This window comes from Anoplopoma fimbria, chromosome 19 (assembly GCF_027596085.1).
Source record: "Anoplopoma fimbria isolate UVic2021 breed Golden Eagle Sablefish chromosome 19, Afim_UVic_2022, whole genome shotgun sequence".
NCBI lineage: Eukaryota > Metazoa > Chordata > Actinopteri > Perciformes > Anoplopomatidae > Anoplopoma > Anoplopoma fimbria.
Window position 1 is genome coordinate 23,479,481 of NC_072467.1, and position 13,758 is coordinate 23,493,238.

Sequence of the window (13,758 nt, forward strand, 5' to 3'; positions counted from 1 at the left end):
TGATAGCTCTACGTTAGCGGAGGTAGAGGACTCAAATAAAAAGTCTCAGCTGCCTGAATCAAGCCCCCTTAAAGATGAAACGTTCTGTAAACCAACGCCTGACGATGCCTCAGCTTCAGACAAGCAGGACGTGAGTAAAAAACCATCATCTCCCGAAACAAAACCACTCAAAAACGATGAACCAGCCACATCCAAACTTCCTGAGACAAGGAGTGAAGATGTAGGTAAAACAACTCCGTCACCAGACCCAAGTGTTCGCAGAATGGACGAAAGTGACTCTACTACATCAGATGCTCCAAAACTTCCTGAAACAAAGAAAACAGAGGACACAGACAAAAAGCATTTGTCTCCTGAACCAACCACAAAGAGAAGGTTGTCATCAGCAGAGGATTTTGTTTTGAAAGAGGAAACTTTTCAACCAACGTCCACAAGCAGCTTGACAGGCAGCTTTTTGCCACCTGACCATTCAGAACCTATCTCCCAGACTACATCTAGTCCCTCCCCTCCTCTAAGAGGTAGCTATGCCGACATTGGACAGAGTAGACCTGGAGGTTATTCTGAGCATTTTCAGAGTGAGGATAGTCAAGAAGGATTGAAGGAAGATAAAAAAGAAACCTTAATGCTCTCAGATGCCTCCCAGCTAAGCGATGATACATATTATAGCCAAAGAAACACCCAAGAAGAGAGTCTAGATGAGAGGCAGACGCTAGATACCACCACAAAACATGGGGAAACTGCCACATCACCATGCACATACACCACCTTAACATACTCTACTTCAACATACTCCTCCACATCGTACAGTTACTCGTCCTCAGCCTCAACTTCTGCCCCTTTGAGCAAACAGTTTGGAGACAAAGGCAAAACTTTAACCACGATATCGAGCTCTTCAGTACCTCTAACCAAAGAGGAGCCATCGATGGCAGAGTCTCACAGCTCCTGCTTTGGAGGATTTCAGAGAGATGAGTACATGGAGGTGACAACGAAACCTGCAACAAAAGTGTCTTTACCCAGCCAGTTTGATGAGACCAAACCATCATATCCATTCTCGTCTACCACTGCCAAACAGACTGAGGATCAAAGCGGTTCTGCAAAGCCTGAAACGGAAACAAAGTCAACAACTGATAGTTTTTATATGCTAGAAAGTAAGATTACAGCTTCCTCTGCTGCACCATCCCTGCAAAGCATCGAACCAGTAAAGGTGTCACAGAGTGTATCAGAGGCTTGCTTTGATGTCTCTCCCCTCCAAAGGGCTGATTCCTCTGACAAGTTGTCCCAAGAGTCATCAGAAGATGAGGAGCCTGTTACACTTGAAATGGAGGACAGCACCCTACCATGTCGTATTGAATGTCAAAATATCAAAGTCGCTGAGCAAAAGGAGAGTTTTTCTTTGTTAACTGAGTCATATGGGGTAGAGAGTACCTCACAGTCCACAGAGACGAAGGCGGTCACCATCACCTCTACTACTGTTGTGTCTAAACCTGATGTGGTGATGGAAACAACTCAACAGACAGCCTCACTTACTTCACTCAGTGATAGTGGAGCTAGCAAAACCACATGTGCCACAACAGAGGTGTCCAAAACAGAGGAGGATAAAGACAAAAAGGAGAAAACACCAGAGGTAAAAGAGGAAAAGGAAGATGAAAAGGTTTCTGAAAAAGAAGAAAAGACATTAACCGCTAGTGATTGTGAGGTCAAGCAAAAAATAGAGGAAAAGTTGTGTAAAGACAGCACAGAGGAGAGGAAGGCAACAGCTGATACAAAGATGAGTGAAAAAGCAGAAGATGGTAAGAAAGGAGAGGCAGAAAAGGTTGAGGAGAAAAGCTTTTTGGAGAAGCCACCAGAGAGATTAGAGGTCAGGAGAAGGAGCAGTATATCTGATTGGGAACTACTACAGAAGCCTGAAGACTGCCCAAGTGCCCCTCCTCCAGGTTATCGTGATGATGACGAGGAGGAAGAGGATGAGGAAGCGATGGAATGGATGACCAGTGCCCACAGTACCTCTACGTCCTCCTCGAAAGAAACCTACCACACCGAAACCTCAAGCAAAGGAGCTACAAGGGCTGAACGTCCCTCTGACTTGAACACCGGAGCCACCTACTCCTCCGCCTCCCAGCCAGGCCACTCGTCCTGCGAATACAAACATCGCAAAGGAGAACTTTCTCCATCGTTCATCAACCCGAGCCCCCATAAGCTCTCCAGTGACGAGGGCGAGGGTGAGGAGGACGACCACAGTGACCACTCCCAGGAAGGTGACGAGGACGATCAGGAGCAACACTCTGTGAAAAGGAGGTCACACAAGCAGAGGCACCACCACACTCCAAGTAGCCAAGGAGATGCGGCGGCACAGGGGCCACACCAGCTGCCCGGCACCATGTCATCCGGTTTGGCTGTGACGTTAGCTGGAGAGGAAACACCTCCGACATCAGCAAGCGAGTCGTTGCCTTCACAGTCGGACTCTGACGTTCCTCCAGGGACAGAGGAGTGTCCGTCCATTACAGCTGAAGGAAATCTGGACTCGGACGAAGACGCCGAACATCTGCCGGTGGACAAATTATCTGGAGCTGGGGGGAGTCACCATCCTTCATCACCTAGGTCAGCTCAGAAGACTCATGACCCACCTCCCACTCCGATGAAGGACCCTCACCCCCACCCTCCACACCCAGATGTGTGCATGGTAGATCCAGAGGCCCATCTCAATGACCACAGCAGCACAGAGAAACTTCTCAAAAAGGAGCACAAGACCACCAAGGGCCTCAGAAAGAGCAAACCCAAGTCGGCCTCCCCCGCTCGTAAGGGGGAAGTCAGGAAGAGGTCCTCTACTCCAGTGAAGCAGACCTCCAAGGACTCCGCCTCACCTCGATCAGCCTCCCTTAGGAGGAAGGACGGCGACAGAAGCTCCAGGCTGATCAAGATGTCTGAGACTCATGGCTCCAAGAGTGAGATCCTTAACCCGGGGAAGGGCTTGGTCAATGGAGTCAAGAGCAGTGCAGGTGTGTTTACATTTTCATATCAAAAAAATGTACCTTCAACATGATTCCAGGGTTTATTCATACTGCCTTCTCACCAATGTAAATTAGTCAAAAAAATGTCCTAAGCCAGTATGAATATATTGAGATACTGATAATATACCTGATATCGTATTTTTGAGACGATTAAAATAAAGCCTGAAGTAGATGTTGAGACCCAGTGGTCCAACGGAATCCAGCCACATTAAATCAAAAAGCAATGATAATGTAATCCAAATTATTCAGATGTTTTTGAATCAACAATATATAACTGTGATTAAGCTTTTGAAATACATTAAACTACACTTACATATACATCATTATACTAACGTCAGGAGATGCCATTTAGGAGAGTCGTACATGTGCTATGTGTTTAATAAGATTTTGTCCAAATTAAACTAGTTAACTGGTTACAGTATTTCTATTTTGATTTATTTGTTTAGGTAAATCAATGCAATCATGATAGCAGTTATTTTGAACATTGATTTTCATTACAACAATGCTAAGTCTGCACTTGGTTGTCTTATAATTCAGACATGCAACATGCAACTGCTCTTAATCAGATTTATGATAAATTGTGGATTCTTTTTTCAGAATGATTGATTTATGTAAATAAGATAGTGATCAAGTAATTTGTTCAGCTGAGGAACATGTTTGTCTTTGCTAGTGTAGTTCAAGGACTAGTATGCCCCTGTAATGCTGTTTTATATCTCTAATCAGCTCCAGGAAACAACTCCCAGAAAACTGGCTCGGCCGTGCCCCCTGGACCACCCATCTATGTCGACCTGGCCTATGTGCCCAACCACTGCAGTGCTAAGAACGTTGACCAGGAATTCTTCAAGAGAGTGCGAGCTACGTACTATGTGGTGAGCGGGAACGACCCGGGCAGTGGAGAGCCCAGCCGTGGAGTCCTGGATGCCCTTCTGGAGGGAAAAGCTCAGTGGGGCTCCAATTTACAGGTATTTACCTTCATCAGGCTGTCTGTCGAATTATGAGTCCTACCCGGTATCAAAAAACGTTTACAGTAATTGCTCTATTACCTTAGAAGCGGAGTATTGAATATCTACTTTCACCTGCAAGCATCATCAGAAATGTTTAAACATGCAACACAAAATATGGTCAGTGTTTTGCCTAATTTTGTTTGCCACTGCAAATATTTCGGGCAAACATTAATATCCTCGGCTCTGGTGTTTCCCAGAGTGCGGTGCAGCCTCTTTACCCTCTTTACCAGTTACAAACAGTCTTGGTAGTAATCGTTATGCGGATTTTGTGTTTTTAGCTGAGTTAGACCAAAGAATAATCAGTTAAAACAGATCACTTACATTTACTATACATTGATACTAAGATAGCACAACTAGAAAGTTTTAGTTTAGTTAATTCCGTGGATCACTGTATCAACGCAATGCAGCAAATTCAGCAATAAGTCATAATACACTACGTCAAATAAAGTCATAGTATAGCATTTTGTAAAAATTAAAGAAAAAACGTTATAGAAGAGTATGTCATCAATATTACAGAAAAACAATCTTAGAACAGTGCGTTGTAAAAATTGTCATAAAAAAATATTTTATAATACAAAATTATAAATAAAATTTCATAAAAGTCTTGGTATTGTATGTCTTTAAAAATGTAATTAAAAAGTCATAGTATTGCATGTCGAACACAAAGTCATAAAAAGTCATAGTATTGAATGTCGTAAAAAAGTCGTAAGAAGTCATAGTAATGTATGTCGACATTTTTTTTAATAAAAAGTCATAGTATAACATTTTGTCAAAAATGTAATAAAAAGTCTTAGTATAGTACGTCTTTAAAGATGTCATAAAAATTCATAATATAGCATGTCGTCATAAATGTCATGAAAAGTCATAGTATTGCAGGAAAGAAAAAAAGTTATAAAAAGTAATAGTATTGGTATGAATGGTGTGTTGTTAAAACTGTGTTAAAAAAGTAGTAGTATAGTATATTAAAAAAAAGGTCATATAATAGTATGTCATAAAAAGTTTATTTGAAAAGTAATAGAATAGTATTTCCCTTAAAAAAAAATCATAGAATATTACATCAATAAAAAGTAATTATATAGTCATAAGTCATAAAAATTACAGAAAACAGTCATAGTACAGCATTTTGTAAAAAATCTCATAATATAGTATGGCATTAAAGATGTGATTAAAAATTCATAAAACCTGTCAAATATTTCCTTTATTGTCATGTGAACAACAAGTACAGAGAAGCATTCATTGGCAAATACGTGTGAAGAGATAAAACATAACATACAGAATAAAATAATACAAAATATTTTTGTTAGACAGTACTTGCAGAATGAATAAGCTGTTGTTTGTAAAAGAGAAGGTAAAAGTACAAGTATAAAGTACAGTAAAGTGTCAAATGTTCTAAGGCCTGCGAGATTAAGTTGTCCTTGAGCCTCTTGGTGTGGGACCGGATGCTGGGGTAACAGTTCCTGGATGGGGTGATTGGGGTCACTGATGATCTTGGTGGAGTTCTTCCTGCACCGTCGGGTGTAGAGGTCCTCCATGTTTGGCAGCTCTGTCCTGCTGATGTGCCAAGCAGTTTTCACCATCCTATGTAATGCCTTATCTTTGAAGGCGGTAGTAATGCAGCTGGTCAGGATACTATGGATGGTGCACCCATAGAAGCTGCATAGCCTCATTGTTGTTTTACCTCCTCAACCTGCGAAGGAAGAAGAGGTGTTCTCATAAACAGTCATAGTATTGTAAGTCTTAAAAATTACAGAAAAAAGTAATAGTATATTATGTTACAAAAATGTCATCAACAAGTCATAGTAGAAAAAGTCATAGCATTATATCATAAGAAGTCCATTAAAAAAGTCATAGTGTAGTATGTTGAAAATAATTTCTCAGAAAGTCATAGTGTAGTATGTTGAAAACAATGTCTCAGAAAGTCCCAGTATAAGTGACAGAAAATGTCTTAAAAAGCCATAGTATAGTACATCTTCAAAAATGTAAAAAAAAAAGCATTATATAGTGTGTTGTAAAAATTCCAGAAATAAGTCATTGTATATAATATAGTTTTTCTTAAAAATTACATTAAAAAAGTAATATCTTCAAAAAGTTCATAAAAGTCATAGTATAGTATCAAAATATATGATATAAAAAATCATTTAAATTATGAGTATAGTACATCCTCATGAATGTAAAAAAAGTAATCATACAGTACGTCTTCAAAAATGTAAAAAAAGGCATTATATAGTATGTTGTAAAAAATCATTCAGTCATAGTATAGTATGTTCAAAAATGTAATAAAAAAAGTCAGAGAAAAACAAGTTATGAAAATGTCATGTTAAAGTCATAGTATAGCATGTTGAAAAAGTGTTCAGAAAAAGTCATATAATAATATGTCGTAAAAATTACAGAAAAAAGTCATAGTATATTATGTGGGAAAAAATCGAAAATGAAAAGTCATAGTATAGCATGTCGGAAAAAAGTAATAAAATGACATAGTATAGTATGTCTTCAAAAATTCATAGAATTACATAATTAAGTCATATTACAGTATGTCGACTGTCATAGTATACCATGTCATTAAAAACATCTTTAAAAAGTCATAGTATAGCATGTTGAAAACATAACATTAAGAAAAAGATATGTCTTCAAAAATGTCATATAAAGTCATAGTATAGTATGTCGGGAAAAAAACGTAATAAAAGTCACAATATAGTTTGTCTTAAAAATAACATTAAAAAAGTCAAATGTCTTTATAGTATAGTATATCTTCAAAAATATAAAAAGTCATAGTATAAATAACAGAAAAAGTCAAAGCATATAGTGACTTCAAATAAGTCATCGTATAGTATGTCTAAAAGAAAATCTGAAAAACTTGTGTTGTATGTCATTAATAAGTCATAGTATAGTATGTTGAAAAAATCTCATTTCAATTATTAATATTGTATGTCTTGAAAGTCATAGAATAGTATGTTGGTAAAACTAAAATGAAAAAAAAAATCGGTGTAAAAAGTCATTACAGATTATGACTGAAAAATTAAGATAAAGTATAGTATACAAAAAGAAAAATGGCTTAAAAAGTCATATTATAGTATGTCATTTAATAGATTGTCAATTTATTATTTGTTAAAAAAAATGTTAAAAAGTCATAGTATAAAATGTTGTAAAAAGGTAATTAGAAGACATAGTATTGCATATCGAAAAAATAATAAAGAAATAGTCATAGAATAATTTGTTGCAAAAAAAGTAATATCGTAGAATTTCGTAAATAGTGTTGTGAAAAAAGTCATAGTATAGTATGTCATTTAATAGATTGTTATAGTAAACTGTGTTGCAAAAAAGAATAATAAAAAAGTAATTCTATTGTAGGTCGTAAAAAATGTAACAAAGCACTTCATTTCTCCAAAATGTCAAACTACCCTACTATCTCCCCTCTCATTTGTTTTTTCCCACGTTTCCCTGTCAGGTGACTCTGATCCCGACCCACGACACTGAGGTGACCCGGGAATGGTACCAGCAGACTCACGAGAGGCAGCAGGACCTGAACATCATGGTTCTGGCCTCCAGCAGCACCGTAGTCATGCAGGACGAGTCCTTCCCTGCCTGCAAGATCGAGTTCTGAGCTTCACGAGCTCCGCTGTGCTTTCCCCCGCCACCCCCCACTCCCATCTCCCATCTCCCCCCTCCCTCTCATCTGTTCTCACTGGAGGTAGAGCGAGAGCGAACAGCACTCTCTGCTTCTTCAAAGCTTCTCGCTCTCATGGTACCAGTCGCAAACGCATTTGCTGCAGCCCTCGTTACACTAGATTCTGTTAGCTGAAATCAAAGTCAAAGCTCTGGGTTTATGACGCAAATAAGAACGTGCCATTATGTGTTGTTTTCTTTTCTTCTGTGAGCTAGCCATCTGCCCTGACACACCTCTTACAATCGTGGTAGAAAATTCAAAACTTGCTTTGCATCAAATCCAACAGACAAATGGACTTCATTATCCCACAAATGCATAATGCCAGAGATCAGCAAGGTGAAGTTCTAAAACTGTACGGCTGAAAATCACAATTGACACGAAAATGCAATACCCCCATGGCCAAAACAAGTGCCAAAACACTGTTAAAGCAGAAGTTCTCATTAGTTAACTTCTCCAAAATGTCCCCTAAACGAATCAGTGATCCATAACTTGTTTAGATTACATGCAGTGTTTTTAGTGTTTTTTCACAATCTGTGCTCCTTTGCAATTCTGATCACGCTACAGTAGCTTTCGGATTAACTCAATAATGACATATATTGATGTTATGTAAAAGACAAAAAAAAAAAAAAAAAAAAAAAAAAAAAAAAGGTTCCTTCTCGTCATTTGTGGTGAAGTTTTCAGGAGGTGCCTGAAGCCGCCACGGGTTGATGTCTTTCTTCTCGGCTTTCACATCTTAGCTGGTGCATGATGCTTGCGTTTTAGCTCGGACTCTTAAAGAACTGCGTAGGGTTAATCCTTTATTCAGCCAGCCTTTAAAGTGTGGAATGCAGTTTAGTGTAGATAGGTCACTACACTGTGTGGCTGCCAATGCTCGAGTGTATTCAATAGGTGCCAGGCAAGAGGACGATGTCTGTACTCTATCATACCTCTGCTGGATGTAATGGTCCCTCTTTAAGTCTTCATCATGCTCTTTGATGGTCGTATGTACTCCAGTATACATATAGGGTAAATGTTTCTATATCAATACAGAGTTATGTTATATAAATGATATATTTTGTGATGATGCAGGAGATTGTGAGGCGAATGCAGTGTTGTTGATCACGCATTGGAGAAGAAGGTTAAATTAACGTTATCAGTCATTTTCCTCTTGTTCAGCTACATTTTATCGTCTCCGTCGATATCAAAAACAAGCAGTGACCTGGGACAAATGTAGCAATGGAAGCTCGTCCGCTAGTCCCTTTCGGAAGGGAGTGTTAACGCCAGTGAGAACTGCAATATGTATATGTATTATTGGAGTTATTTTTCAGGGAAAAAGTGAGTGTGGAGTGTGTTACAGGAGGCTTCTTTCATGTGCCTTTAGCTTGTGCTCTTGGGGAGAGAGAGAGAGAGAGAGAGAGAGAGAGAGAGAGAGAGAGAGAGAGAGAGAGAGAGAGAGAGAGAGAGGGATATTTTAAGGACATGTCGGCCATTGTTGAAGGGGAGCAAGAAACCAGGGTAAAAAAAAAAAAATCAAAGAGAACAAGTTCACAACTTTGAAATAGAAGACGAGTCGGTTCATTCACAAACCTTATCCACACTTTGAAATAGGAAACTAAATAATCTAATTCAGCATTAATGCCACAATCTGAAATGCCACTTTTTCGAACGAACATGAATGTCTTCGAGCAAAAAGAATTGCACCAAATAGGAATGTACTTTTATGAGAGTTTAGAAGTTGGATTTTTGTTTGAAGTTGAAGCGCAGAGAGCGAGTGTGGTTGGAGAAACTAACTTTTCATTGTATTATGAAATAATGTTCTAGATGTTCCTCGAAACTGAGCAAGCAGTTAAGGGACAGCATCTTAGTTTTGAAGCAATTGCCGAATATTAATCCCAGAGTAATATTTATAGAATGAGCATGAATGATTATGATTGTACTGGACGCAGAGATAAAGTAGGAATGTATTTGATGTAGTTTCTGTGTGGGTGTGTGAGAGCATACGATACACACCGAGTAGCTGTTTTTGTAACGCAGCAGGGTTGGACTTCACTATGAAAGGTCTCTCTGCTTGTTCACAGCCAGATTGGCGAGTTGCTCATACGCACACTGAATTTACGCAAAGCCAAGTTTTATTTACATTTGCAATTAATTCTGGTTTAATTTTCTCCAAATGCGTGCTGAGAAGCAAATCTTATTTTACCTACATTTCCCTTTTTGTTTATCAAAAAAAAGATATATATTTTTTGCCAAGATGGCTCATCACATGCTTGTCATTTCTTTTTTGTGTTTTTTTCTGTTTTGTGTGGACTTGGGTCGGGCCAGGCTGGGCGATGGAGGAGGGGAGGCTTTGATTTCCATAAAGGACTCAGTTTGAGCTATTAATGACAGATTTACAGTCAGGATGTTGCCAACTTAAAGCAGTGAGGATCCTCTGCTTGCACAGTTTAACTTATTTAAATTCTTTCTCTCAAATCTGATTCTAAATATGACACAAACTCCACAGAACACTCTTTGCTCTGCCTGGCCTCCCTCAACAGTATATATGTGTCCATTTTGCACTGTGTAAGCCTTGATATGCATCTCATGCTTATGACGATTCAGAAGCAGACTGCTTTTTTTTTTTTTAAATCCCACCGGGGAGAATCTGAGTTTGATGCAGGTTGTATATTAAGCAGCGGGGTACGCACAAGTACACACCCTAGAGGGGAGTTGATTAACTGAAGGGCGCATTAGGACTGAGAGGACAGAGAAGGTTCATATTAACGCCCTTGAAAACAAGTCAAACGTCCTTTTTCACCGCCTCTGGAAATGTGTCCAAAAAGCCAGGAAGAAGCTTTTCACTGTACGGATCAGATCTTGTGGACGGTCTGATGTGTTGTACTGTCTTTGAAATAATGTTTTTAAGTTGGCAGATTCCAAATAAGAAGCCTTGAGAGTCGTCAAGGCCTCAGTAGAACGCTGTGAATCACTCAATACTGAACTGTATGAATATACAGAAGCTGAATGCACTTAATAGAGGAGATCTATTTTTCTGAATGTAGAGTTGGTACTACCATGTGAATGCTGCTGGATCAAAACAATAGACAAAAATACAAACAAATCAAATACACTCACACCAGCCTGGACAGTAATACATTTTAGAGAGCACAGAATGAGAGCAGATACTGTTTCCTGTTTTGACAAGTGTGTCTTTAGATTTAAGGTTCTGCTCCAAAAGGAGAAGAGTTTGATTTGTGACGTGGACAGAAAGAGACTGAGATCCCGTAACAAACATATTAACAGAAACACAGATATATAACTAACTGCAGCTGCAACTTTATCCTTTTCCTGATGATGACTTGAAACACATGCAGACTCAAAAACCATTAAATGAAATAAAACTACTGCTACACGTACACGTATGTACTGTGCACGGATTTATACATATCGCTCTGGAGAGAACAAATCTCAAAGACATGACAACCTATCCTTCTGATGTACATTTAGTTGGTTTTAATGACCGTATGATCAAAACTTCTAACTACTACTCAAAACCAAGGAAACTACACAAAACGCTGACAAGATACAGGATGAAAAAAAAAAAAAAAATTGCATCATTCAGTTCAATTTCATTGCCATAGCTGCATCGAAATGAAGAAATCATTTGATCACAATATGGTGTCATCTGTCCATCTAATCTCTCTGCATGTGATTTATTAAGTTATAATCCTGAATGTAATTGTTTAACATGGAAATAATAATAAAAAAATACAATGCTATTTTAAAGAGGTATATTTGAAAAAACAAAACAAAAAAAAAGCTAATTGTCTTAACTGGTACTGAAATGACCTACAGTAATATAATACTGGGCTGTGCTTTTATCGTTTGCCCTATTAACATGTTAAGAAGACGCTGTATTGGTAGTTATGTTTGATTATCTCTCTTTTTTTTTTGCATTGTATTAATCTTAGTTACGATTTCTTCCTCAGCGCAATATTCAATATCTCTCTGTCTCTTTAAATCTAACTGGTAAAACTAGAACTACTGCAGATTCATTGTAAAAGGGAAACAGCCCGGTGATCATCTATTAAAGTACATTTAAATCTAAACGTGTGTCATGGGTGATTTGTTTGTCTCTGTTGTCTCTTTGCGGGTCATTTTAGAGTGTTAGTATCTAAATACATCTAACTGAATTATTAAAAACAATTACAGTTAACACATTAGAAACATGAATTTGATGACTTTGTTGTCTTTGAATAAATACGACTTTGGGCAGCTGCTTTGAGCTAAATGCTAACGTCTTCATTCTGCTAAGGTTTGGCAGGTATAATGGTAACAATCTTAGTTTGACTTGTTAATGTTTTCTACATAAAACGTATTATTTTAGTAGCATTTTATTTAAAACCAAAAATCTGCTAGTAGAGCTACTGCTGAGGAAAAGTAAGAGGATGGTCACAGTCAATAGGATTCAATTTTGTATCATCATCTAGAGGTACTTTTGACAGCTACTACATTTACATTTATCAGCACAGTTACAGCAACAAAACCCAGCATGACAAGATGAGAAAACAACTGTTAACACCACTCTGAGATGCTAAATTAACCTCTAAATCACAGCTCCAGATATTGTGTAATCAAAGCATTACATAACTCACAACCTCACAGAGTGAATGAGACAAAGATCTGCTGTATTCTTATATAAGTATTTATACTGACGGATTAGTGCTAATTGACCTCAACCATTTTCATTTGTGATCTGATAGTGGGAACTACAGATTAGAGATTTAATTAAATCAGATATTCATATAATCCATTAGGAATATACTGCATCAGCCAATAATCTTTTAAAATAAAGACATAAAATAAATATAAATTGTTCATAAGGATTCTTGAATTTGATCATAAAGAATTGGGAACAAGAGAGAGTGGGACATTTTGCTATTTCAAATAGAGTATCTATTGACGACACATTAGCTTCTGTTGCAACGACACTGCTTTGAAAATGTTAACCCGATTCTTCGTTGCCTTTCTGTGCTTCCATGAGCTGTTAACAACACGTTCATCTATTTTTACAGGAACCCTCACAGATCCCTCTCCTGTGGGAGATTGTGAAAGGCTCAATGTATGAAAAAGCAAAAAATACATATTTTACTTTGAGGAAATATTGCGAAAATATCCAAAAGAAAAATGGAACTGAATGGTGAATTATTTAATTGTTTTTTTTGTCCAACTTTTCCGTCCAGACTGAAATATCTCATCTATTGGATGTATCGTCATGATAAATTCATGTTCCCCTCATGATGAATTTTAATAAATCTGCCGTTTCTTTAACATTTCATCAAACGCCATTATCAGGTTTGGATTTTAAATGGTCAAGTACTTTGGTTTATGACCAAACACCTGAAAAACATTTCCATCAGCCTCAGAAGTACTTTTTGTTTCTTGTTAGCATTTAGCTCTAAGCAACGCTGAGCTTTTTCAGTCTAAAGATTCTTGTTTTATGAATAAAGGTTGTACAAAAATATGCCTTTTCATCATTTATATCTCAGGCAACATTTAAAAATGGCAAAAACAGAAGTTACTGTAATAAAAATGTGTCTTACCGCATTACTTCAGCTGAATTGTCTCCCAGATTGTTTGGTGACAGTTTTCGCCCTCTGAAAGAAAAACTAAATATATAAACTTTTAGTAGTTATGATTTTTTTTGCCAAACTTTAAAATACTCACCTGAAACTGCTGAAGTCCTGCACTGTAGACCCAGATGAACCTTATCTGTCACAAAATATTACACTAAGAAGAAGTTAGTTTTTTTGCTGTGAATAAACAGTCTGCAGTACATCTGTAAACCTAATACAAGGAAAGGAAGTGAGCTGTTGTCTTTAATATCGGCGTAAACAGCTCAACTTATTGATCGGGTTTTGATTTGTCAGGTGGAAAGTTGTGCTCCAGCAGCACTGCTCAATTTCTCACTCCCCAGTTATCCATTTGATACCTACGGATGTGTGAATGAGCATTGAGGGAAAGAGAACAACTCAATAATCTTACTCTCAGGGGGGATGGTGAGATCAATCCAGCCTCCAAAAAAAAGAAAAAATCAACCCTGATGGATCCACGCCTACACCTACCT

At 37.9% G+C, this 13,758-nt stretch overlaps 1 protein-coding gene across 1 annotated transcript in view; it reads left to right on the forward strand.

The window, feature by feature from the left end:
- The window catches only part of map1ab (microtubule-associated protein 1Ab), a 71,102-nt gene extending 63,492 nt beyond the window's left edge, over nt 1–7,610 (forward strand). Inside the window, exons 11-14 of the mRNA XM_054619623.1 lie at nt 819–1,621; nt 1,700–2,993; nt 3,735–3,967; nt 7,455–7,610. Of these exons, the coding sequence (XP_054475598.1) occupies nt 819–1,621; nt 1,700–2,993; nt 3,735–3,967; nt 7,455–7,610 (2,486 nt within the window). The remainder of the gene's footprint in view (nt 1–818; nt 1,622–1,699; nt 2,994–3,734; nt 3,968–7,454) is intronic.
- Nucleotides 7,611–13,758: the final 6,148 nt, after the last annotated feature.